Here is a 26878-nt window from a genome sequence, read left to right on the forward strand (position 1 = left end):
TCAGTGTTTAAATTTCCATTGGCTAAGGCGGGAAGACAATTGGGTCTGTGTAGGAAAGAGTTACTTTCAAACCAAGTGCACAAGAGGGTTTAGCTATTGAGCATTTTATGGTCTTTGTGAGATCAAACAAAGCCATGATATTTGGCAGGAATGAGCATGTCTAAACTGATACCTTTTTTTCCCCCTCCTTTCCCAGCTTTCCCACTCCTTTGACACTTGGGGGAAAAGGCAGCATTGACACGTTTCTTTTTCTTTTTTTTCCAGATACAGAAGAGTAAAAAAATATATATATTAAAAAAGAGACTGCAAATTTTTCATCATTTTAGCTGAGCTTCTTCATTCCTCTCCTCCTCCTCCTTCCGCAAAGACCAGTTTCTGGGGAAGGCGTTACACAGCTTTCAAAACAATCCTCCTCCCACTGGCTACTTCACAGTTAATGACTCTGGGGTTTGGGTGTGTGTGTTCACTTTTTTCCCTGTGTGTGTAGTTTCTTTTTTTAAAATTCTCTGGGGTTTTTTTGTTAACAAAAGTCCACTTTCTGGACAGGCAAAGCAAATAAATGAGGATTCTCCTCAGAAGCCATTGCTTCCCTAGGCTAAAGCCCTAGCTTGTGAAAGACATGCTAGGGTGGTGAAACAGAAAATTGGAATGTGTGGAAAGGGGCTTCAAATTACTCTGCTTTTGTACTATTGTTTCCATCTGCTAGGCAGAGAATTTGATACCAGTTTTAGCATCAATTCACAGGATTTTGTTCATGAAGGTGGTGAACTGTTAAATTCATAAACTTCTCACTAGGACTTAGTACTGTTACACAGCTTTTCCTGCACTCTATGATGATGGATTTTTTTGTTTATCCTGTGGGCAAATTCATTTAATCTTCAATTTATTTTGTGTACTTTCCTTATTTTGTTTTAGTAGTGACTCACAAATAGGGTGTTTGCTCAGGGCTGTTGCCCACTAAAACTCTGAGGAATGTACTCTTTGTTTTGTCTTCCATAACTAGTCATTACAATTAATGATCTGTTTCTCACATCTGTTTCTTAGATACCTGTAACCACTGTTTACGTGACCTAGAAGTACTGAGAGAAGGCAGGCATTAGGAAGTCAGATGGATCAATTCCTCCTTTCATCTTAGTGTGACATTTCTTTAATCAATGATTGAATGGATGGGTCAAAGGAAAAGAAAAATATAGTTGGAAAAGGATACACCACTGGAGTGAAGTAGGCCCATAAACTTTAAAGGTGACATGTTCAAAACTAACTCAGGCCCTGATTCAGGAAAGTGTTGCTGTTCATGAAAGCATTAAACATGTGCTTAAATGCTGTCCTGGATTAGGGCCCCAAGATGGATCCAGTTCAATATAACTTGATTTCACCTGTCCATGTGAAATTCAACATACAAACACACACACATAGAGTTGGTTTTTCATTGTTTTAGTCAGTGTATAGTTTTGCCCTGTTCACATGCATATTTTACTATGAGTTAGACTCCTTTCATGCTACTTTAGAGAATGTGGAAAACACTGGCCTCAGGAGGAAAATAAACCCATCTGTATTCCATTTCCATGTTCAAAGCACAAAACTTTGTTCTACCGCCAGCCTATATTAGATAAAAGACCCACAGCCCCTGTTCAAAATGCATATGAACAGGGATGAGCATGTTTAAGATGGCAGTAGGAAATATTGCCATACCTGTATTGGCCTCACCTGCCACTAGCAGCAGTTTGGGGCTAATCCATGTTCAGATTTTGAACATGAACATCCCATAGCTCAGGAATGTTTGTATCCAGGATTTTGGTTCAACCCACTCCGCAAAATTCAGATTCCCATCTGAGTTTTTACTTCAGACACCAACCTTTGAGTTTGTTCAGATATAGGGGTTTAGTTGGGGTCCATCTCATGCTTAGTAAAATATTTTCCCTTGGGAGAAATATAAAAGTAACTGCTGTTAGCATACAGTATATTGTAAATTCTCCAGCTGTCTTCTCTATATTGGTTCCTTTAAAGAAAGTAAAGGAACACACAATATTCTAATTCCTTAGAACTGCTTCTGTAACTGCTCCATACCCAGAACCCCCATCAGCTTCAATGGAAGTTCCACACACATAGGACCTGTAGAATTTGGCCCATAGGCCCAGATACACAAAGGTACTAAAGCTCCTAACTTTCATTAAAATCAGTGGACGTTAGCAGCCTAAATACCTTTTGTGGATCGGTGTCTTGGTCTTTACTGGGACATTGACAAGATATAAATAATACTGCATTGCTGACCCAGTCCAGTCCTTACTCCCACTGGGGTTTAACTTGAATACGGTCTGAGCCAGCACATATTTTAAAAAAAAAATTATCCCTACCTAGTTTACAGTGACTAGAAATTCTTTAGACTATTAAAACTGAAATAATTTTAAAAATAAAATTGATCTTCAGCTCTTTGTGTTTTTGACAACACACTGTTTGGACAGTAAAACAAAACTACGGTCAGCCATTTCTTGGTTCTCACGCAAGAGCACTTTAGCGCAACTTCAGGCTGGAGGTTTAATGGTGAGAGTGACAAACTACCCAGGGAAGTGATAGATTCTCCATTTCTTGAGGTTTTGAGATGAAAACTGGATGCCTTTCTGAAAGATATGCTTTAGTCATACACCAGTTATTGGGCTCAATGTACAGATAACTGGGTGAAACCAAATGGCCTGTGATAAACAGGAGGTCAGAACAGATGTTCTAATGGTCCCTTCTGGCCTTAGAATTCTACTAATATAGAGCAGCAGTATGTTAACATTTAAAAATATTTTTGACATTTTAAAAAAGTCATTAAATCACTTCTAGACGACTCCAGGGCCTTTTTTAAAAAACAAAAAACCCTGAAATGTAGATGTTGAAAGACTGCAAAGAGTGGTGTAGATGGAAGAATCTACCCCTGTGGTTCTCTTTGCAGGTTCAGGTCCTAAACTACCACAGGAACTCCTCACTTAAAGTCGTCCCAGTTAACGTTGTTACGTTGCTGATCAATTAGGGAACGTGCTCGTTTAAAGTTGTGCAATGCTCCCTTCTAACCTCTTTTGGCAGCTGCCAGCTTTGTCCACTGCTTGCAGGAAGAGCAACCCATTGCAGCTAGCTGGTGGGTGGCTGGAACCAGGGTGGACTGTCAGCTCCCCGCTCCCCTAAGTTCCCTGTGCAGCAGCTGCTCAGCAGGCTACCAATTGCCAGCAGTTCAGCTGTCCCTCCCACCACTGCTGTCTGCTGCTCCTGCTCTCTGCCTTTGAGCTGCTGCCCAAGACTCCTGCTTGCTGGGGGCAGGGGAGAAGAGGGGGGCTAATGTCAGGGTGTCCCCCTTCCCGCTGCTCCTGCATCCCACTTTCCCCATCTTCTATAGAGCAGGGGGGGACACAGACAGAGGGAGCTGCAGTCAGATCTTGGCTTGCTGATCTAATTAACAAGGCAGTGTACTTCTGACCCCATTCTTCATACTTAAAGGGGAAATGTGTATCTCTGACTCTCAAACACACATACACACAGGGTGTCTCTCTGTCTGCCCTCCCTCCTTTCCTGCTGCCTTGTAGAGTGAGAGTTAACCCTTGAGTTAATTGGGCTCAGCCAATTGCTAGTTCATCATTTAGCAGTAAGGCATTCCCTGGGAAATATCCCACCCTCTGACTCCTCCACCTCAACCAAGCTTCACAATCATCATCACTGTGTACCAGTATTAAATTGTTTGTTTAAAACTTATAGCTAGTGTGTATATATATGCTATATATGCTCATTTAGTATATATAGTGTGTATATATATGCATAGGTATGTGTATAAATGTGTGTGTGTGTGTGTATATATATATATATATATATATATATATATATATATATATATATAATGTCTTTTGTCTGGTGAAAAAAATTTCCCTGGAACCTAACCCCCTCATTTGCATGATTTCTTATGGGGAAATTGGATTCGCTTGACATTGTTTCGCTTAAAGTCGCATTTTTCAGGAACATAACGACAACGTTAAGTGAGGCGTTCCTGTACACTTGATGGTATCTCTCAAATTAACCATCTCCCTGAAGTGCTTCATAGTAGTGTTGTACTAGCACTTTGAGAACCAAGAAATGATGTCTCTAAACATCTCCCAGGGGAACGAGAGAGCCGTTACGGTGTGCTTATATAACAAATTTGCAGAACTGTCTCCTATTCTGTTTCACAAAAGTTGTCTGCGAGTGCATGAAACTGAATGAATGGCTCTTAACACAATTCAGTTCAATTAAATGCATGTCCTCAGTGGGTAAAACATGATGATAAATATCTGTTCTTAATTCGTTATCTTCCATTCAGCTTCTCCCTTTGTGTGAGGGAAACAAAGCTGTAGATGCCTTATTTCTGCTTGTCTGTTAAAAGAGACAAAGACGAAGCTACAAATATTGAAAATACAAGGCCCGTGCTGCAGGCCTGAGTCACTTCTGTGGGAGTCACATGCATGTAAGCACAACCATGGGGGATGGATGGGGAGGTTATGGCTTGAGACCTGGATTTGGAAGTCAACCTGTGCACTAAAATGACCCACTTCAACCTTTCCGATGAGAGTGCTGGTCAGATCTCTCACAGAGTACCACCTTGCTGGATGACCAGACCAAAAACTGTCTCTGAATCTGTGAAAGCAAATCTAGGCAGCTTACATCCGATAAGTAGGGAGAGATTTCCTTGGGGGCCCCTGCTAGCTTGTCCATATGTAGACTTTTCGAAGGGACTGGGTCTTCAGCAAACCGGCGTAACTCGGTCCACATAATTACATGCTGCGTGCGCTTCTGCCTACCAAAGGCCCGAGCTGCCCCTTGAGGAACGTCAGCAGATTTTATTTTCAAGTCACAATTTACTTACTTTTTTTTTTTTTTTAAGTGTAAATGTTCCCAATTCTGTTCTCGAGCCATGATTTAGTTGATGAGGAAACTGGACCTGTCTCTGACAATGTGCACAGATAATTTGGAGTAGGCAGGGTCAGCTGTCAAAACAAACAATTTTGGTGCAGCATTTAAAAGCACATGGTCAAATGCTTATATCCACTACTTGACCAGCTTTAAACATGAACTGCACAGCTTTTCATTAAGGACATGAGCTCCGGTTTTTCTGCTTTTTCCTTATAAATAATGCCATTTGGTGTTAATGATGTTATCCACAGTCGCAAGAGAAACCGAGATGCCTGGCTCCGGGGCTTGGTGCTTAAAACCTCTTGCAATTTCAGATTTTAAAATATTTTAGACTAGTCACAATTTCAACACTGTCTCTTTAAATAAAGAGGCATCAGTTTACGTTTAGGTGCTAGTGCTGTTCTGTCCTGTAGCAGGGGAAACCCAAGACATGATTTTTAATTGTTCTGTTTTCAATACCCATTGATTTGTAGCTGGGAGTGAATTTTCAAAGGGGTCTCAGTGCAGCCTCTTCTGTGCTTGTGAGGAAAAAAACTGACATGCAATTTTTGAAAAAGGCCACCTGAACATACAAACACTAGAATTTACACATGCAAAGCTTGTTTGTGCTCAGCTTGTGTGCAAATGAGGTTTGGAATGGGTAGGTTTTATTATTTGTGCGTACAGTTGATCATGGTCAAATTCTGTATGAAGAAAGTTGCATGAAAATCGTTTGCAAAGACTTTAAATTTTAGCTCATGCAGTGTACACGCAAATTCTACAACTGATTTCAGATCTGCTTTTTAATTAAAAAAAAAATCGGTATACCTTTAAACATTGATAGAAACTGAATGAGAAAGTTCCTGCCCGGCTAAGGGCCATAGCCTCAACTGGGGAAAATCAGTGCATCTTCATGGAGTTTCCCTAAATATCTAATTATTTGGCCCTGTTCTCATCACACTTGCATGAGTTTCATACTGGTGTAACTCCTACGACTTCAGTGGTGTTTCTCCTGATTATCACCAATGTCTGAACAACAGGAGTGTCAGGTCCATTTATTTATTTTATTTTTATCCACCACTTCATCATCAAATAAGCAAACACAAAACAATAGCCCTCTATTTTCCATCTGCATACCCAATACCAGTCTTCAGCTGTGCATGTGAGATTTTTGAATAATGAAGCGTGGGAGAGGGGGCCCAAATGAGAGAATTTGAAAGGAAAAGCATACTTTACTTTCAGACTTCTAAGGCTCCAATCCTGCTCCCAGTGAAGTCAATGATACTTTGTCCATTTATTTCAATTAATATTCCCCACCATGGGCTCAGATCAAGTGCAGTGTCAATTTAATATCTGAAACATCTTCTCTCAGGGGATGATTATCCTGCTCTTGCAGGTAGGGGGGTTTGGTGATTAGGTCTTTTCCATCTCTGATCACGGTGGTCCAAGCTATAAGCAAATCATTTGATCATGTTATTTGCCATTAAAACAGCAAAGCAGGCACTTTTGTTTCTGGTTTCTCAGATTTTTTACTCCTCCTTCCCTGCATGTTGTTTTTTTTCTTTTTCTCACAGCAAATATAGTGTGAGATTTCTCACTGGCAACAAAGCAGAACTGTGACTCTTCATCCTCTGTCTCACATACAAGTACACAAACACATGACAGTACACACGTACAGGCTCCACAATACACTGCTGGCACTTTGTATTCCTTTTATTTCATTAGCGTGCGTATATAAGGCCTGTTGTGTACTCATCTTTGCCCGGTTCTAGAAGCCATCCTGTGGTAGGAGGATGTGTATATATAATCTCATCATCTTTGCTGGGTGATTGTAGGAGTGCATATATAAAACAATCAATTATGGCCATAGGTGTTGGGCAGTGATAAATCCTAGTGGCAGAGTGACCATTTTCCTTTTCTTCTGGCTTGGATGATATTTTTATACAATTTTATATACACTTTTTTTAAATATTTGCTATTTTTATTTGTAGGGTTCTGATTGGGTTTTACCAGAACTTCTGGTTGTCTGCAGGCCCAGATTCTCTCATTAAGATTTCTCGCTCTTCCCTTTTCCCCCTCCGTAGACAAAAGCCATTGCATTTGCAACATCAGCTTAGAGCAAAAAAAAATAAAATAAAACAACACATTGGGCCCAAACATGTCATCGGTTGCACTGAAACTGATGGAAGTTGCGCACAAGCTCTGTTCAGTTCCACTAGCATCCCCATTGGGAACTGGCATTAACGTGTAAATGAGAACATATATACAGCATGCTAATTGCCGGTGATTCAATCTGAAGCCCCCATATATAATGGTAGTGGTGCCCTCCTTCAGTGTGGTGGGCATTGCTTTCTCCACAATGGATTTAAATAATAAGGAAAAAATCAGTCTGTCTTTCTATGATGCTACTTGTGAAGCAGCTTAGAGCAGGAGGAAGTTACAGCAGACGCACAAAGTAGTACACTGACTACCTTCTGCAGGAAGGAAGTCTGTAAGTTACCAGTTTACATGTAAGACTATATTTCATTGCTCTCACATTACATTTGTAGCAATGGGTCCTGATGAATCTAGAGAACGTTCAACCTGTTTTTTTTTGGGGGGTGGTGGAAATTAACCAAAATGCAAGGATTCATTTCATAATCTTTTCTCAGCTGACGTTGTGCAGGGAGTCCTATATATAAAGCTGAACATACACTTTAGACTATCTTTATATTAGCAGAAATTATAATGGAGATGTCTTGTTGAACGGAAGTAATATAAGTAGTATACACCTGTAATCCAGAGCCTTTTTCAGGCAGGCAGGAGTCAGGTTGCTATATGTGTTTTGCATCAAGCAATTAGAAAACAAATCAAAATCCATTTTAAAGCAACAGTTAAACACAAGTTTGTTGGAGAAAAACCTCTTTGCTTTGTTCAGACTTTACAATAAATATTGTTTTAAATTCTTCTCAGCAGAGTTGAGAACACTTACCATTACATGGGCACAATTCCTTTCAGTTTTGCATTTTTTGTTAAGCTCCCTATTTGAAAGAGGCTTGTAGTCTCTAAATGTATAAACACTTCTCCAGCATTCCAGTTTTTCTGTAAATGAGTACATGTATGTCCATCCTATTACCAAATAAAGTCAATGAGGTCTCCACTTCATTTGAATTTGAATGGGGGAAGGGTTGGTTTGTTCAGTCACTTTTTATATCTGCCGCACACATGGAGCTCTGCACTGTCTCTTTGCAGAATAACAAAACTCAACACTGGTGTTCTACTTTTCATGTTGAAAGCACTATCTGGACATTAATTACTCATCAGAACCCCTATGAAAAAGATGGGTAGGTGGTACAGGCCCCATTTTACAGCTAGGGAAACAGACAGAATGTAGAGGTAATTTGCCCAAGGCCGCATACGTGAGTTGGTGTTGGATTTGGGATTAGAATTTAGGACTTCTTGACAGCTAAACCCGTCCCATTCCACCAGGCAACACTGTCAGAAGTGTGTGTGTGTGGGGGGGGTGTCTTTCTCTGCATTTAAACAATATTTTGTGTCTAAAGGTCAGAACTATATATTTGTATGTGCATGTATTTAGTGTGAGTTTCTATTTTATATATACTATGCGAGAGATGGGCCTGAACTCTGGATTATTACACATTTTTGGGACATTTGGATCATATTCTAGAGCCAGATTTTTATGACGGGGCTTAAACCAAAAAGCAGGCTTAGGGGAAATCCAGATTTAGATCCCAGGTTTCCAAACACACCTACCTGCCAGTTTGTCTCTACTCATGTCTGTCTTCCAATAACAAAACCTTTTGTTTCAAATAACAATTCTGTTCACTGAGTGACATCCAAATGCCGTCTTCATCCTCGATTATATGTAGGGTTGCCAGGTGTCCTGTTTTTTACCGGAATGCCTGGTCAAAAAGGGACCCTGGTGGCTCCAGTCAGCACTGCTGGTTGGGGTCGCTAAAAGGCAAGTCAGCAGCGCAGCGGGGCTAAGGCAGGCTCCCTGCCTGCTCTGGCTCCTAGGCGCAGGGGTGGCCACGTGGAGTTTGCGCGCTGTCCCCACCCTCCCTCCTAAACCCCTCCTGAACCCCTCATTTCTGGCACCACCCCAGAGCACGCACCCTGAGCCGAGCTCTCACTGCATCCCAACCCCTTGCCCCAACCCAGTGAAAGTGAGTGAGGGTGGGGAGCATAAGTGACAGAAGGAGGGGGGATGGAGTGAGTGGGGGTGGGGCCTTGGAGAAGGAGCAAGCAGGGCAGTGGGTGGGGCAAGTATGTTCGGTTTTGTGCGATTAGACAGTTGGCAACCCTAGTTACACACGCCTTATGTTTAAATGGGAATGTAAATGAATAGATTTCACAGTAATTCACTCCCCTCTCTGCAAGCAGATAAATCCCTTGTTCATGAGGTTTATTGAAGATTAAGGGGAAACTTTTGTGAGATCCCCTTGTTACAATGTTAGAGCACATCATAGCATTACATATGCACATTTTGTTTATTTAAGTTTGAACACATAAAACACCTATTCCAAGGGTTTAATCTGTTTTGACAGATTATTTAAATTACAGTCTCTAAAGAAACAGCACAGCAGAACCCACCAAAATGTCACACCCCCACATAATGACCGGCTACTCTCAAAAGCCTGCTTAAAGAGAGAATTTTGAAATATATCTTGAAAGTCCTCAAAATCAGGCTCTTTCAGACCAATGGGGTGTGAATGCCAAAGTCAAGGGGCTCTCACAGAGAAAGCACTGCGAGTAGTTCACTGTCTACGAAAGCAATCAAGCTCAGCTGTGTCCGTTGACCACAGTTGCCTCAATGCTGTACTGGGAAAGAAGCAATCGCTCAGACAGGCAGACCCCAAGCCCTTTAAAGCTTTTTAGCTTAAAACCAACCCTTTTCACTCCACCTGGAAATCCAGTGCCAATCTCCGCGCACTGGACTACTCTGTTCATATCGTGCTTACACATCCATAAACTCCAGCTATGAATACAACTACATTTACTCACCATGGGCCAGGTTCTGATACCCTTACTGCTGTTAAATGTTATCCACATGTAGTCACCAGGACTATTTGTGACACGAGTAAGGAGCAGAGGCTTGCTCTGAGAATGTGGCTACCTTTTTTTTTCTTTCTTTTAGTCCCCTTTCTAAAGATCTTGTCAGCCTTTCTCTTTTTAATACAATGAGACTTGTGATCATCAGTGCTGGAGAGAGACTTCCGCCATTTCTCCTTAATGGAGGATATACAGTTCATGACTGCCCACTAAGAGGTTGTGGGGCTTTTCTTTTCTTATTTTTAATAAGGTCAACATGTCTCTCAAGCACATGGCCATTTTTATTGATTTTCATGAGGGCACAATAGGTATCAATTGATCTTGTTAAATTCTGGTTGTCTGTTGCTTTTATCAGACTCTCAGCACTTTGCCTAAACTCCTTCAGGTAGAGAGGAAGCCAGCCCACAAGTTTCAGTACCTATTGTCGTCCAGGCCTTTGGCTGACCCATTATAGAGGCCAGCTGTGAAGTTCAGATCCAAATACAAAGTTTCCGGGTGTTTTGGGGGCTGATCTCCACTTGCAATATTTTAGATTCCCTTCTTTGGAATAAATGTATAATGGAATGACTATTCAAAAACAGGTCAAAAATACGGAGGAGGATGCCATCAACAAAAATCATTTATCTGCCCCCCCCTCCCCCCGATGTCCTGCCAAAAAAGTTGAACAGAAGCACGTGAAGAGGTGTTCGCTGTTGGCTCCTCTAAGATCAAAAGAGCCAAAGAAGGCTGCTCAAACAAAGGAAAGTAGCCTAGTTTTGTAAGGAAGTTAGCTCCCCCCACATTACTAAAGCTGCCAAGGACCAGCTGAGAAGACATGACAGAAAGAAGCTGACATAATCGAGTGGAGGTGGTAGTATAAAAAGCATTTGCGCAAAGGCAGGCCTGCAGCTCGCTCATCGCTTCTGTGACAATTCTTTCTTTTTAAAGGTTCAAAGCGACATGCAAATGAGGCACCAGGCACAGGTTCCATGACAAGCCGCCTTACGTTGCCAGGTCAGTAGGTACCTCCATGCCCAAATGTGTTTGTATCATGCATAGCCACACAAATAGGTAATCAGGAGGGTTTTTGTCTTTTCAAATGGTAATTCCTCCAAGAATTAACTGTGACCCTAGTGGGTAGGACTTAACTCAAAAATTCACTTCTGTCCTGAGATTTCGATTGAATGGACCATGTGTGAACTTAAAAAAATAGTTTGTTTTGTGGATTGCTTTGCACAAATTATTTTAGTCTGCTGAATGTGGTAAGAAAAACGGGCTTCGTTCTTGTCACCCACATAGAGGAGTAGAAGAGAAGTCATACATTTGTTCGGTGAATCACAGGGCAGCTGTTTTTCAGTTCTCTCTCCCCCCAAGTCCCTGCTGTCTTTGATATGTTCAAGATACCATCCTCCACAGGCCCTTTATCTCTGTGTCTCACAATTTCACACAGAAGGAAGGAGGGCAATAAGGGAAAGCAATATGAAATGGTGACTCAGAATGACTCAGCATGGTGGGGTAGTAAGGACATACACCTTTGGACAACATTGGATGACCGCACAGGTAAATTCATATTGAATCACCTGGAGCGTGGCTCCAAAAAAAAAAAAAAAGAGAGGCCAAGGAAAGCCGTTCACGTCTGATTTGGAAAGGCATTGAAGAATTAGTGATGATGTTCATTTTTTGAGGCCTACCTGGGGTGGAAATGGAGGTATTCAAGGTACAATACAGCTCTGCATATGGACATCAATATGCAATAGTACATCACTGTGTGACTGACATCTTCATGCTGGCCATGGCATGACATAATTTCACCTGTTAAAATAGCAGCCCAGTCAGATGACTTTTCTTCGAGTACCACCCAGTGTAAGCTGTACAGATCACTGTACCTCAGTAACACGATGGAGAGAGACTGGAAAATGTTAATTTTCTCAGATGAAGCAGCACACGCTTTGAAGCCCCATGCGCAACTGTGACCTCTAACAAATATGGACCATCACTGAAAGTAAAACATAAGAAACTGGTCACACCACTCCTCTGAAGACCTTTGTCACGTACGTTGCCTGAAGTGATTCCTAAATAGAAGGTACGGTACAGTAGACACCATACAATCATTGTCTTAATGTATTGAATGCCTCATTATTGGCTGAAGTAGTTAATAGGCATTGTAGCATTAGCTGTAGATTTTGCCTGCTCCCATTTCTTTAACACCCGTGCACAGGTTGCGATTCTTTTTTGAAAAATGTGTGTACATTTATATTGACATTGTTATATGTATGCTCCTCTTTCAGGTGACTTTGGATAGGACTGCCTTGAAGATTACTATCATCATAAAAACCAACTAGCCCCAAAATTTGGAGACTTTTTTTGGAAAGGCATGTCATTTAATTAATTAATTAATTAATTTTTTTAAAAGGGTGGTTAATGTATAAGTTAAACTTTTATGGACAGCAGAGGAGGAATTTGGTCCTAGATTGCTTGTTGTTTGCACTGTTGCACCATTCCCCTGATGATACACTTGTTTTAACAAGCAGTGTTTACAGACTGATTTTCAGCCATGTTGTCCATGACTTTTGTTGCTGTAATCAGCTAGTGAGCACTTGCACATAATAGGTATTGCCTGCCTACTTGCATATAATATTTGCTCTCTAAATGTAGGTAACTAAAGTAGTTAAAAAGAGGAGGAAGCACGGTCCACAGAATCAGGCTCTGGAGAGCGTTACACAAGATATAAATTCTGTTTCCTTCTCTGCTATCAATTCTCTGGGTGACCTCGGGCAAGTCACTTCACCACTCTGTGCCTCAGTTTCCCCCTCTGTACAATGGGGGATAATGCTTACTCGAGGTCAATTGCTTTGAGAGCTATGAAAAGAGCTATTTTAAACAGAAGTGGTAGAATTCAAATACATAAATACTTGAGGGAATATGTTAATATACTTCTACTATAGCACATACTGCTGTATTTGTGACTTATACTCAGGGGTGAAAATAAAATTGAAAACTTACCAGTACAGGGGCCGGCTCCAGCCACCCCAGAAGGGGCGGGGCCTCTGGCAGAAGGGGTGGGACTGGAGGTCAGCATCCCCAGCCAGCCCTTCCACTCTGCCTGGCCCATGCCGCCCGGAGCTTCAGCAGCGATTTAAAGGGCCCGGGGCTCCAGCTGCTGCTATAGCAGCAGCGGCCGGAGCCTTGGGCCCTTTTAAATTGCTGGCCCCAGGGCAGCTGCTCCTTCCCTCCCCTCCCCTCCCCCCACCCGCTGTCAGCAGCCTGAGGGGGGCAAGGTCCTTAAAGTAAGGCGGTACGGGCCAGTACCGGCAGCCACATTTTATCGGTATGCCGTACCGGCTCCTACTGCCTTACTTTCACCCCTGCTTATACTGTTGATACATAAAGGTAGTATACATAGCAGCAAAAATGTGCGTATTGCAGCAGCTGTCCATCCCCCTGTGCACCCCCCTTACCCCCCACACCCGCAGTGCTAATGGAGCAGATTTTCAGGCTGTTACTTTGAGTGTACTGCCTAATTAACATTTCCATTGTTTTCACTATGGTTAGGTCACCTGACTTGAACACCAGCAATCCTGAACATCCCCCTTTAGGAGTGAGGGCAGCGATGGCTCTATCTATGTATCTTGCAGCAGGAGAACACGTCAGACTGTCTTACTGTAGTTTAGCTGATCCATACACTGTAAACCTGGTGCCTATTCAGTCTTTGCTCTGTCACATTGTGTATTGATAATCTCATAATGGATTGTACAAAGAAGCCTTCTGAGCGGCACTTAAATAACTGCCTGTGTTTTCTCTCTCTTTATTAAAGCTTTCCCACATCAGTGTATGTTTTGGCATTGACTTAATAGATTTTCTGAATGTGCATGTATAATAATGTACCATTGTACACTCCATTGTGGAGTTCACATAGAAATGTTTATAGTTTTGTGCAGGGCATGAATCAGTTATTCATACCCACAAACTTGTGATATATTGGTGGGAAAAGTTAAGTGTAATATTTATGTAGCCCTGTGGGGCATATAGCTTTGTGACAATTCTGATTTGCTATTTATGTACTGCACCATTAAGTTTCAAGGCATCTGCTCTTTGTTGGAGGCAGCTGTGCTCCATGAAGAAACAGGAGGGGACACCCCTATTTCCACATACATGCATCGTGTTCTCTGCTGGAGAACTTTAGTTTTGTTGTTTGTTTTATTTAACCAGGAGAACTCCTCACTTTCTCTGAGCTTTGTCATTGTACAATTCTCACAGTCACCACTTTTCTTTTCTTTTCCATACGCAAAGAGCAACTGTCCACTTTCATTTCAAACGATTTTATTGCAGATTAAGGGAAAACAGCAAAGCAAGAAAGAACAAATGTAAAGTCTCCATGAGAGAGCACAGTATATGCATCTCCTCTGTGGCAGGATGCATGTGAATTAAATTTGAAGGGTGTGTTTGTCAGTAATGCTCAGAGCTGACCTCTTTCTGACAAATCTTTCATTGACTTCAGTAGGAGTAGAGTGTCACGAATGCTGATTGCTTTTCAAAATCCCACACACCATGTCAGCTGATTTCAGCAAAGAGAGGACTCAGAAATTTAAAGGTGGTAGTTCTCAGAAACTAAAACTTTAAATTACAAAGCTATGTATACTGCAGCACCTCTCACTTGGAAGGATGCCGAAGTTCCTTACAGATTCTATTCCTAGCATTCTGCAGGTGTACAGCACATTGTATGCAAATCTATACTAACAAAGTTATGGGTGAATTTTGACCAGTCTGGATAGTCAGTCCAGATAAACACTCTGGATTACTAGCCAAAACTTATTGGATCTATCTGCCCCACTTTGGGTCTTACAAAAATGGCCTCTCTTGCTAGATTTCCCGTATTTCCTGCTTCTAGCCATGCTGTTTTTATGCTACTTCCAGTCTTTCTTGTGGAATGATTGGATTTATGCCTTTGGTCTGAGCCAGAACCAGAAATGCAAAGGTGAGTGAAAATGAAAAATAACTTACAAATAAAGAAGTTAACTGGATCCTTTGAACTTTTGAAATTTTGGGCAAAGGTTTGGGTCAGTTGTCCAGCAACAAAAGAGACACCAAAATAAAAAAGGTGGCTTTATTATCATTCCTTATTAAGTGCCAGCAATCTACTCTGGGCTGGATAAGATCCAGCATGAAGACAGTCTGTTCTAAAGACCTTACCATCTAAAAGATAAAATAGAGAGGACAAGATACGCTCTTTACTGGCCTATATAGAAACGTTTCTATTCACTTGAAGAAATCCACAGACTCCCTTAGACATTACATACAGTCTACTGAAAAACAATGGGAAGCTGTAGTTAGTTGTGTTTTTTCCTAAGCATCTGTCATGGGGTCACTCGCCACACTGGCACCTGCTGTTGGGCGTTTTGGGAATTAGTCCCAGTAGGCATGCGCTCAGATGGTGGTGGCTCTCCTGTCCTCATCTCCACCTGCAGACCCATTAAGGCTCCTTTCTCTCGGCATCTGCTTCGTGGTATAGCCCTCCAGCCGTGTCACCATCCAGTTTCTCCCCCTTCCAGGAGACTCCTCCAATAAGAGTCCAGCCACCCCTCACAGCGGCTTAGCAGTCCACAGCTGGGCTGCACCTTCAGAGGTTAGTGGCGGGGCGGGGTGGAGGGAGAGAGGAGGGAAGGTCCACCCACTACTCCCGGCCCAGGAACCCTGCAAACAGAAGCTTCCTGCTGCCTCTTCCTTCCAGCTGACTGTCTCTATTCCCGGGCCATTTCCCTGCAGCCTCAGTTCCTTCTACTCCTGCCTCCAGCTCCTTTGTCCTCTTCCCAGGGCCTCAAGCCTGTGAGTCCTGGCAGCCCGTCAGGAGCTCTCCCTAGCTCCCCCAGTCCCTGCTAGCACCTGCCCTTCCCCAGGTGCTGGTCTCTCTGTAGCCCTCTTGGAAGCCAGTCTTCTCCCTCGGGTTCCCTGCAACAAACCAGCTTGCTCTGGTCTTCAGCTTCCTTTTATATGGGCCGGCTGGGCCCTGATTGGCTGGTCCAGCGGCCGCCCTAATTGACTGTTTCCCCTGCAGCCACTCCTTTGGCTGCCTGCCGCCCAGCTTCGCTAGGCAGGCTTTAACCTTCTTGGGGGCAGGCGCCCCGTCACAGCAACTGTGTGCCCACATCTGTTCTATGCACAGAGAATGATATTGTTCATGCCCTAGGGAGTTTACAATTTAAATAGCCAGGAAGCAGAAGTCCACTGGTAGAACCCAAAGGTTGTATTTTCACTTCTATTGATGTGACTTAGTTTGTGAGCTTCCCAGGAGAGGTCAACAATATCTAATCTTGCATACAGTGCTGTATATTGCAGCAGCATAATAATGGTAATAATTAGGTGTCTATTATTTGAGTACAACATCCCTTTGTCAAAGGGACATTTCTTCTGCTTCATGGCTAGAACTACTGACATTTTAAGGTTGACTCTTTCCCCCTCCTCCCTACAATCCTTCCCAAACAAACTTTCACATATTTCATATCTTCTCCAGGACTGTAGATTTTAAAAAGATCTTTGTTAGGATAGAGGCAAAACCTAGGCAGAAGAAAAATCATTGTTAATTGACTCTAATGAATTCATGTTGCTATAGAGGTGGAGAAAACTCCTTTAAGCATTTGATGTATTACAGAACTCACCTTCAGGGTAAAGGTAGGAGCGCAGGTTGGTGATTATTCTGTGTAACTTTCTAGTAGGAAGAATGACTTGTCAATGTTATTTTTTCCCCTCAGTTTTCCTGCACCGAAGAGGAAATGAAGTTTTATGCTTTGGGGTTTTTTGATTTTGTAGCTTAGCTATAACTTTTGATTCTCAGGCCCAGATTTTTAAAGGTATTTAGGCTTAGGTCTGTTCAAAAAGAAACGTACGTTCCTAGATCAGTTGAGCATTGCATCCACTAAATAATTGTTAAAATCTGGGCCTTCGTCCCATAGATTGTAAGAACCTTAGAAATGGATGGCAGGATAGATAGACACACAAGGGAAAGAAAGAGATACGGTTAATAAATTACCAGTTGTATTTCTTGGGTTCATTGCTGTTATACATTTTCAGAGGCTTGGAAACAAAAATATATTTTCCAACCAGTTTTGCCAATTTCCACTTTACAAATAGTGGGCCAAATTGTGGCTACTTTTCTGAGAAGAGGAGAAGACTCAAGGACCATTCCCTGGAAGCTGCTCTGTTCAGCTGGCAGCCAAAACCCCTCTGTTGAATGCAGAAAGACGGTGATAGCAGCTAGTAGCACCCAACACCTCAAATTGTGTATTTTGGGATACGGCCAGGGGTGCACACACCCTGTGTGGGGACATATTGGTCCTGGGGGGGGGTGCATGTGTGATATCCACCCTCGTGGCTGATGCACCAGTGGTTGAACTGGTGACCTCCAGAGCTGAAAGCCTCTCTCACCACAGCATGAGCTAAAGAGCCAAGCTCTCAAACTGCTAGCACATGACAGCATAGAGAGCAATGTAACACATTAGCCAGTGAGCTGTATACAGGAATCTCATACCTAGCAACTGAGGCCCACAGCAGTTTGAATCCTGGATGAACTGGTGACCCCAGCGCAGTCCTCATGCTGTTTTGGGAGGTGCTATTTTTCTCTTTCCCTCATGTGAGTTTTTCTACTGAAGGGTTTTGTACAAACACATAGATGTTTTTAAAACTACTTGGAGACTAATTCCTCTCTCCTCCCCCAGCATGGGACATTTCTTGAGCGTTTCAATATTCTTAATGAATGAACAATCTTGATTCTCCTCCTCCACTGTCCTTGAGGTGCTGCTCTAATTACTGCGTGAGATCCGTTCAGTGGCAAAGGAAGAGAAAGTAAGAGAAAAGCTGCTGAATGCTCTCACTTCATGTAACAGCTAAATACCAGCTTAGAAAATGACGGCATCTGTAACTTTCCCAAGTAGTCATCCATGAAAATGGACTAATGAAGGCTTATACTTATGGAACATAGTCTGTGTTTAGTTCATTTTATGTACCTTTGAAATTATATAACCTTATACTGCTCACAGAAGGTGAGATTCTTGCATCCTTCATAAAGCCCAGTTACTAGAGCTCTGTTTGCCTATTCTGCATAGCAGTTGAACATGAAAGTTAGCACATAAACATGGGGGCTGGCTGAAGAACTTCTCCTTCATTGCGGGATTCCTGGATGCTGGAAGTGTATGTGCCATGGATGGTTCACTCAGGGATGGCATCGCCAGGGAGAAATGTTCCCACTGCGCTGGCCCTCTGAAAGGCACAGCGTGTATGTTGTATCATATTGTGTGCTGATTATCTGTAAAAAGTACTTTTGTCAAGAATGAAATCCAGCTCTGCATCTGTGCTGCACGGGCTATTTCAGCCCAAAGGCATCCTGTGACACCAGTGTACCCCATCGCAAGGTAAGGAGCCATGCAGCTTCCGATTCTCACTCCTTCTCCAGCCCATGGGCCTCCTTTCCGCTGTTGTATATGGTGCCGTCCTGGAGCTGGACATCTTGTAACTCCAGTCTCACCCTGTCCCCAGAGAGGAACCACACTAGTGCCACTGCCAGGGAACCTCCATGTCAGCAGAGATGTTGGGCTGTGTTTGCCTCATTATAAATAACAACAATAAAAAGAGCAAGTGCATTCAAATGGAAGTGTGATAACCCAGTGCCCACCCAAAGCTGAACTGTAGGGAGGATTCTGTCTGTGGGAGGCTGCGTGTCTCACAAAAGGGGGGTGGGGGGTTTGTTTTTTTACACTAAGTACATGAAGAGTCTGATTTTCAGGGATTCTGAACCCACTAATTTCAATTTCAGATTTTTCAGCATCTCTGAAATCAGGTCTTTAAGATCCTGCTGTATTTCTGTGAAAATCCAAACTGCTGTTACAACAGAAATTCCTGTCGTAAACGTGGGCTATTGAGTCAGCTGCTGCAGCAGCAGTGGCCTTACATTCATTCAATCTTTTAAAACGAATACAACCTGTCAACACCCAGTTGATCAGTTACATTTGCTCCAGGTCATTTTAACAGTCCCACTGGAAGCTAAGACTTTTTTCCTTATGGGACTGGATTACTCTGTAACACCAACAGCTCATTTTCAAACATTTTCAGGAGCTTTGGTGGTTATAATATTTAGTATTTTGAAGTATTACAAGTGACTACATCTAACTTTAGTACCATGCTGTTAGTAATAGCGTCCTTTTCTTTGAAGCAGGCCAGATCCTAAGCGGGTGTAAATCGGTGTAGTTTCATGGAAGTCAATGGAGCTATGCAGATTTATACCATCAAGATGTACAACAATTCACCTTGCATTTGCAAATTCAGTATTGCATTTCTAGATTTCAAGCTGAGATGCAGAATGTCCACGATGCTTTAATTAAATTTAATGCTTTAATTAAACTGTTGTATTCTGTTCTTATATCAAACCCATCAACACTGGATCTGAGCACCTGATGTTGACTATATTATTTTCTATAAGGACTCATTTCCCATGTCTATTGTGGTATTTTAAATCATCACTTTCACATCACACAATTACCATCAATGCACAATATTTTTGTCTTGTTGAATGCCAGTAAGACTTACACACATGTACCGAGGAGAGAATCTAATCCTGCCTACTTGATCCTTGATCACATCAGGGCTTACAAAACATTCGCTGTCAAAACCACGCTTTGTCAAATGGGCATGCAAAGTACTTAGAAATGTCTTCACTTTTATTTAGATGACACACAGGTGGGTAAAGCTCAACCAGGCAGGAGTGAAGTCATATTTGTGGAAAAGGGGAAGTGTTCTGAAGAGCTTGTTGCCAGTTTGTGCATGACTGTTTAGTTAAGGAGTAGAAAACGCCATTAGAGCTTGTGGAGGGAAACCTTACCTGCTCTTTTTACTTGCAGGCCTATGTCAGTAAAAGGATCAAGAGGCATGATTGCCCTCTCTGCCTTAGCTGGATACTCTCCCTGTTTTGCTCACCAAGGTCATCCATTTATGCTGTATCCAGATAAAGTCACTGTTGTGTGCTTCTAATTAGGCCTCCTTAGAAGCTGATGCAAATGCTCCAATGTGGAATGCAGCTTCTGCCTTGTTCTTTATAATAGGAGTTGGCTGGCTTACACGCTTCCTTCTGCCATCTACACTAGCTGCCAGTGCACCATGCAATACAGTTTAAGGGCCCCCTCATGCATGGTGGAAAGAGCCCTCAATTCAGTGGGACATGAAAATGCTCAGTACATCACAGGATCAGGCCCTATGTACTTGAATGAATGCCTCTTGTTGTGTGTCCTTGCTTGTCAATTACTAACTGGTGTCAGAGCTGGTTTGCTCTAAGGGTCTGATGCAATGGCCATTGAATTCAATGGGAAGACTCCCACTGTCTTTAAGGGACTTTGGATCTGGCCCTAAGTTCCCTGATTCAATATGGGAGGAGAAGTCTTTCCTAGTCAAGAGCTTTTAGTTGTGTAAACTGCTTCAAGAGGCTCACCACTGGATTCTCTCACTGGCCATCTTTAGGAAATTGGGCAATTCTTGTTTATTTCAGTAGTCCTTGTTTTGACAGTTTTTTGCCCCTGACATGATTTGTATCTGTTGACCTTTTACGTTCTATTTAGAGTTGATTTCTCTGAGAACAGGGAGGTTTGCTTGATGGCTGTTGGTTTTATTCTTGTGTCAGATTTTTTTTTTTTTACTCTGTATTATTTTTGGCTGGTTCATTCTGTACTGCTTTATATCATTTATATCATGCATCTCAATAGACAGCCTACAAGGGGTTACATAAAATAAGTGTGTGAATCATGCCCTTATCCTGGTTTGAATCTCCAGTTCACATGGTAGTATGCTAATGTGGCAAGATGACATATCACAGCGGAAATAAACCTTCCCAGTTCATGGAGAGTCAGATTTCCCTGCCCTCTGTACTTCCCCCATGCTTCGTCCACGTTATACATTACTCTGAATATCCAATTTTAAAATATAGGCACTCTCGTCACTTCCATAAAATTTCAGCAAAGGTTTTACCATCTAGCATTCTGGAAAATATGCAGATTTATATATATGGCTTTGATAGGAATTCTTCCAAAGTGAAATCTTCTAGCTGGATAAGGCGGTGATCCTGCAAGAGGCACGTCTCAGAGAGTAATGGGTGCTCAGCACTTCTCAGGCCTCGGCCCAAAGTCTGCACTTGTGGCAGTAATGGACTCTCCTCCATTTTGTTGATTCACTTATGAATGAAATAACTATGGCAAACACCAGACTCAAGGTTTGTACATCACCCCTCCTGTAGCTCTCATATTTAGCACAGGGTTAGGTATGATTGATACTCATAAGGAGTGGTTTGTATAAGTATCCTGTGATCTCCCCACTTTAACTTCTGCTAGAGTTTGTGGCTCAGTCTATTCCTCTTTACTAGAACTATCTGAAGTTGAGTGGGTTTGGCAGGAGGTGGCTCAGATGAACAACATTTCCCCCTTTATTTTTTCACATGGTTTCCAACCTAAACCTGGTTTACTATAAATTTGCCTGAGACACTGTCCAGGTATCCCTAAAGCCTCTACCCCGGGTTTGCTCAAAACTCAGTCACTCTTAGGCGAATCTGGCCGAAGTTTTAGGTTTGTACCAAAAACTTAGAAGCAAGTAGGTGAAAAGTTGCACAATACACTACTCATGACTGCTGGTTTGAGAACATAGATAAGTATCAGAACTCTTAGCCCTATTCCACTGAAAACCAGGTAAAAGGTGGTGACTTATCCCAGTCCCTGACTGTGATGCTGAAAATAGAACATGCATATTAGATCTGGGCAAACTGGTCACAGCAAACAATTTGATAAATTTAGTTCCTTTTTGTTTGGAATGATCTGCAAGCAGGCCCTCACAAAGTGTTTTTTTTTTTCAAAATTATTCAAGAAATGGTTTGTGCAAAAACATCTCTGTTTAGAGATGGTTCACAAACGGTTTCCTGCAGCTATTGCTTTGAGTCATTGCTATTTGTGTTTGTAGATGTGAGCTGTCGGCTAATGCGAGAGGGGAAGGTTGGCCTTATGGTTAAAGCAGTCAACTGAGATACTGAAGATCTACGTTTGATACCCAGCTCTACTCATGACTTCTTATGTGACCTTAATCTCTTTGTGCCATCCTTCATGGAGATACTAATACCTCATTTTTTCAACTCTTAGTCTATCTGCTTAGATAATACGCTACTCAAAGAAGAGACTGTCTCTTGTTATGTTTATGTACAGTGTTTAGCACAGTGGAACCCTGATCTCGGCTTGGACTTCTGAATGCCACATTAATTCATATAAATCATACTTTTTTCTTTATTTGCCCAAAGCACATTTTCCTTTTCCAGATGGCTGTGTGAACTCTTCCATAGTCACAAGAGTATTCACAACTCTCTCTCTCTTGTGAACAAAATTTCACTCTCACGAATGTATGGAAGTGAATAAAAGGATCTTGAAGTTAAAGCTTTTAATCAAATGATTTTTCATGAATAGTTTTTTTTTTTCCTTCTGTACTTTTTCAGCTTTGTTGAATATTTGTTATGAGTCGTTACATGACCCTAATGCAAGGCTCAAAACCACACAATATTCTTACAGGCTCAGGGAATGATGTTCTTGTTTTTTATCTGTATCAGTAATGGGGGGAATTATAATCAGAGTCCAGTTTTATTCACTAGGTCTCAGGATTTATTTTTGTAAAAATGGCCCCAGCATTGCTTTCATCTCAGTAGTGCATAGATTTGACATTTTCAATTATTACAGTCATAGTCACGGGCATCAGCTGAGAACACGAGAAATTGTAACACTCTCTATTTCCACTGGCTCTTGGTTAACTGCAGTAATTTTTGTTTAGTCTTCCTCACTTCCTTTGCATTTGTTTGCATGTATTGTGATGGTGCACCCCCTGCAGATGTACATTCGGATTTCAATTCTCAGCTGTGCCCATCATCCATGCCATGCAGCTGAGGGTGAGGCAATCCATTTTCAACTCCTTGTTCCTTGGGCCATCCAGGGGCTAGTGTGACTCTCAGCATACTTTAGAGCAGACATAGGGCTGCTCTACTCTATGCTCAGTTTCCTAAGGCCCACACAGTGTATTCTGGCCATATCCTCTCCCCAACGTGGAAGTTTTGTCAGTGGTGGCTCTGCTTTCTGGACAGATGGAACACTGCCCTGCTCAGAAAAATGACTAAGTAAAATCAGAATGCAATAAATTTTGTTTTCACCCTGATTCTGTGCACTATTCTTAACTTTTTATTTAACACCATGGCTTTTTTTTTTTGTCAGATGAAGCTTCCATGTAGCACATTTTCTCCACTCCACAGCATGGGGCTTCAAAACAGCAGCACTGGCTTTCATAAAGGCCCTTTCATTAATGATGAATGTGCATCCCAAACCAGGAACAATGTGCCATGTAATATTGTCTTAGAGGTGCTTCCTATTTCTCCAAAAAAACTATAAGATCACGGCTCACAAGCATGAAGCCTAGACAACAATAATGCTACTCATATAGCATCATTCACCTAATCACCTTTACAAACAATAGTTATTTAAGCCTCTCAAAAACTCTGAGTTAAGTAGTTATAATGATCCCTGTTTTACAGATGGGGGAACTAAAGCCTAGAAAGGGTAAGTGGCTTGCTCAAGGTCAAGTCAGTGACAAAGTTGGGAATTGAAGCCAGAGGTCGTAACTCCCAGTCTTCTGACATAGCCCTCCTCCCCGCATAGTGGGAGTCAATAATGATTAAGGAAATTGAACTAATCATGTTCCCTTTACTCAGCTATTGAATTAGGATGAAAAACAGCCTGTCATTATTCTGGATATACCCCATATACTTATCAGCCAACTCATCTCCTTTGGCAGTGACTCTGGTAGAAATTCCAGTTAGCAATACACTTTTCTCCATGCTGAGCAGTGGCAAATCCAACAACAGTTTGGCCGAGTCAATGCTGAGTAATGAAAACGGAATGAATATGAAGAGTGTATGCCTCTTGAAGAGCAGTAAATCACTGAGGGGACACACTGCAGACTTTAATTCTACCTGCCTGATTGACAGTCTCCTGGAAAACAGGAAAGAATCAGAATATTTATTATTGGAGATGGAACATAAGAAGTACTTTGTTTACTAGAACATTTTATAGTACATTTTATTACTCCTGGGATTTATTAACATGAGAAAGCGAACTGTGCATCAGAAATTAATGTTAAGTAGTTCACATTTGGGCATCTCTTTAGCTTTTTTGATGCTATAAGTAATAATTTCCCATAGAATATTAATCTGATGCTACTATTTCACTGATCACTTCATTTACATTTGATAACCAAACCCAAATCACACCCATAGCTGGTTATCTCATGCTTCATTTTTGGCGTTCGGTGTGTAAAAATGGACGCAAAGCAAACCCTGGATTCAAACACTCACAATTTAAAAGTTTAGAAGATTCAGAGCCAGGTATGGATCCAGGCATGAATTTCACAGCTGACCACTATCTCATTAATGAGTCTGGCCAAAAATCCCAGATCCAACCATCCTTGAATTCTGGGGAAGTTTGGATCTGAATCCGAGCATAGCGCCTCAAACTCATCTTTGGTTCAGTGTGACAGTAATTACTGTATATTTAGAAAGGAGACCTGGTGCTCAGATACCTAGATAGGTAGGTAAATACAGACTTGATCTTTACGTTTAGGCCCCCTTTCACTAATCTGACAATACATTTTCTCTTTCTTCTATACAGACAGACGTATTGGTTGGTGTGGATGGGTTGTTCTCCACCAATCTGACAACAGCTTTGTGAATGAGTGACTGTCATAAATATAAAGGGAAGGGTAAACACCTTTAAATCCCTCCTGGCCAGAGGAAAAACCCTTTCACCTGTAAAGGGATAAGAATCTAAGACAACCTCGCTGGCACCTGACCAAAATGACCAATGAGGAGACAAGATACTTTCAAAGCCGGAGGCGGGGGCGGGGGTGGGGAAACAAAGGGTCTCTCTGTCTGTGTGTGTCTTTTGCTGGGACCAGAGCAGGAAAGCAGGTCAGAACTCCTGTAGAGAGTTAATAAGTAATCTAGTTAGACATGCGTTAGATTCTGTTTTGTTTAAATGGCTGATAAAATAAGGTGTGCTGAATGGAATGTATATTCCTGTCTTTGTGTCTTTTTGTAACTTAAGGTTTTGCCTAGAGGGATTCTCTATGTTTTGAATCTGATTACCCTGTAAAGTATTTACCATCCTGATTTTACAGAGGTGATTCTTTTACTTTTTCTTCAATTAAAATTCTTCTTTAAAGAACCTGATTGCTTTTTCATTGTTCTTAAGATCCAAGGGTTTGGATCTGTGTTCACCTATGCGAACTGGTGAGGATTTTTATGAAGCCTTCCCTAGGAAAGGGGGTGTAGGGCTTGGGGGGATTTTCGGGGGAAAGACGTTTCCAAGTGGGCTCTTTCCTGGTTATATTTGTTAGACGCTTGGTGGTGGCAGCAATAAAGCCCAGGGACAAAAGGTAAAATAGTTTGTACCTTGGGGAAGTTTTAACCTAAGCTGGTAAAAATAAGCTTAGAGGGTTTTTCATGCAGGTCCCCACATCTGTACCATAGAGTTCAGAGTGGGGAAGGAACCTTGACAGTGACCTTTGTTTTTGTTTTATAACCTCTAGCCATCAAACCTCAACTGTGCCATTTCAAGAGACCCAGTTACCACTCAGGAACCCACTTCCCACCCTTTCACAAGAAATCCGAGGAACATCTGGTGAGATACAAGCTGCTCGACCAGAGAGGCAGGATGAAAAAGATTCAACATATTTCTCAGAACTGGAATAGGAAATAGGAGAAGAAAGGAAGTTCACACTGCTCTTTGCAAGCTGATGAAGGACATTGTGTAATAATCATGGATCATTTTAATTCTGCACCAAGTGGGGAATAATCCAAGATGCAAGCAAGTATATGATTTAGCCAAATAATTCCATGGAAGCTTCCAGTAGAACCATTCTTAATAGCCTGCCTCATTGCTGGAATATTCTCACATTCTCACAAAATATTGGGCTGTTACTTTAAATTTTCAAAAGTAAATCTGTATACATAGAGTTACTATCAAATTAAGAATGGTATAGATTCTGAGATTTTAAGAGACCATTATGACCATCTAGTCTGATCTTCTGCATTACACAGGGCATATATAACTTCACTCAGTAATTTCTGCATTGAACCCAATATCATGAGGTCCTGCCTAGCCTAGCTTTGGACTGATCGTGTTGTGAATAAAGACACCTGATATTTATACTACAATAAGGATTGAGAATCACATAAGTGCAAGGAATGAGAGATGAACACCTCCCCCCTAATTTCACACATGAGGGAAAAAAAGAAGGCATAACATCACATTAAAATGCATGAGGCTTATTTAGCTTTGTGCAGCTACTAATAGATGTTTCTGGCTTTTGGCCCATTGATCAATATGGAAAGTGAAATCCAAATCTAGGAGGCCATACTCCTCCAAAGCGTTGTATGGAGGAAGGAACCCCTAGTTTTAGAGAAGCTGGGTAGATCTAATACCTAATACAGAAGCAAAGTGGTAGGAAGAGGAGAGGGCCGCAGTCTCATCACACGTGTACTCAACTTCAGTCTCTCTGTAAAGAGCACTAAACAGAACCATATCCATCTTTAGTGCTCTAAGAATTGTCATTCCTGGAAATGCTGTCTCTGAAAGGCATTGCTACAAATGATGTTAGGTAGTGAAAACTAATTGGTTGGAGCTGTGACATTATCCCCATTTCAATAATACATGAAGTTGTGAAGTTCCATTGTCAACATCACAAGGTGACAGGTCTCTTTGGTCCCACAGGCATGCAGGTGTGATGGCAGAGTTACCCATCTAGCCTCCTGTCCCATTTGGCTACCAATGTGTAAGTCTGCCTGACATCAGAACGTCTACATTTGATGTGCATAACATTCTGGTGCCACATAGAGTATAATAAGGGC

General features: G+C 41.8%; 1 protein-coding gene across 8 annotated transcripts in view; it reads left to right on the top strand.

The window, feature by feature from the left end:
* The window catches only part of PDE1C (phosphodiesterase 1C), a 419031-nt gene extending 393143 nt beyond the window's left edge, over window positions 1–25888 (top strand). Inside the window, exons 18-20 of one of the 8 annotated variants that reach the window (XM_073332969.1) lie at window positions 10873–10938; window positions 11857–12007; window positions 12213–12296. In XM_073332969.1, coding sequence (XP_073189070.1) covers window positions 10873–10938; window positions 11857–11897 — 107 coding nt within the window. In that variant the 3' untranslated portion in view covers window positions 11898–12007; window positions 12213–12296. Of the gene's footprint in view, window positions 1–264; window positions 3806–10872; window positions 10939–11856; window positions 12008–12212; window positions 12297–13476; window positions 13742–24638; window positions 25113–25557 lie in introns of those variants that run through there. The other 7 variants (XM_073332971.1, XM_073332967.1, XM_073332968.1 and 4 more) reach the window with 7 other exon arrangements.
* The last annotated feature ends 990 nt before the right edge of the window (window positions 25889–26878 follow it).

Source organism: Lepidochelys kempii, chromosome 2, assembly GCF_965140265.1.
Source record: "Lepidochelys kempii isolate rLepKem1 chromosome 2, rLepKem1.hap2, whole genome shotgun sequence".
Classification (NCBI taxonomy): Eukaryota; Metazoa; Chordata; order Testudines; family Cheloniidae; genus Lepidochelys; species Lepidochelys kempii.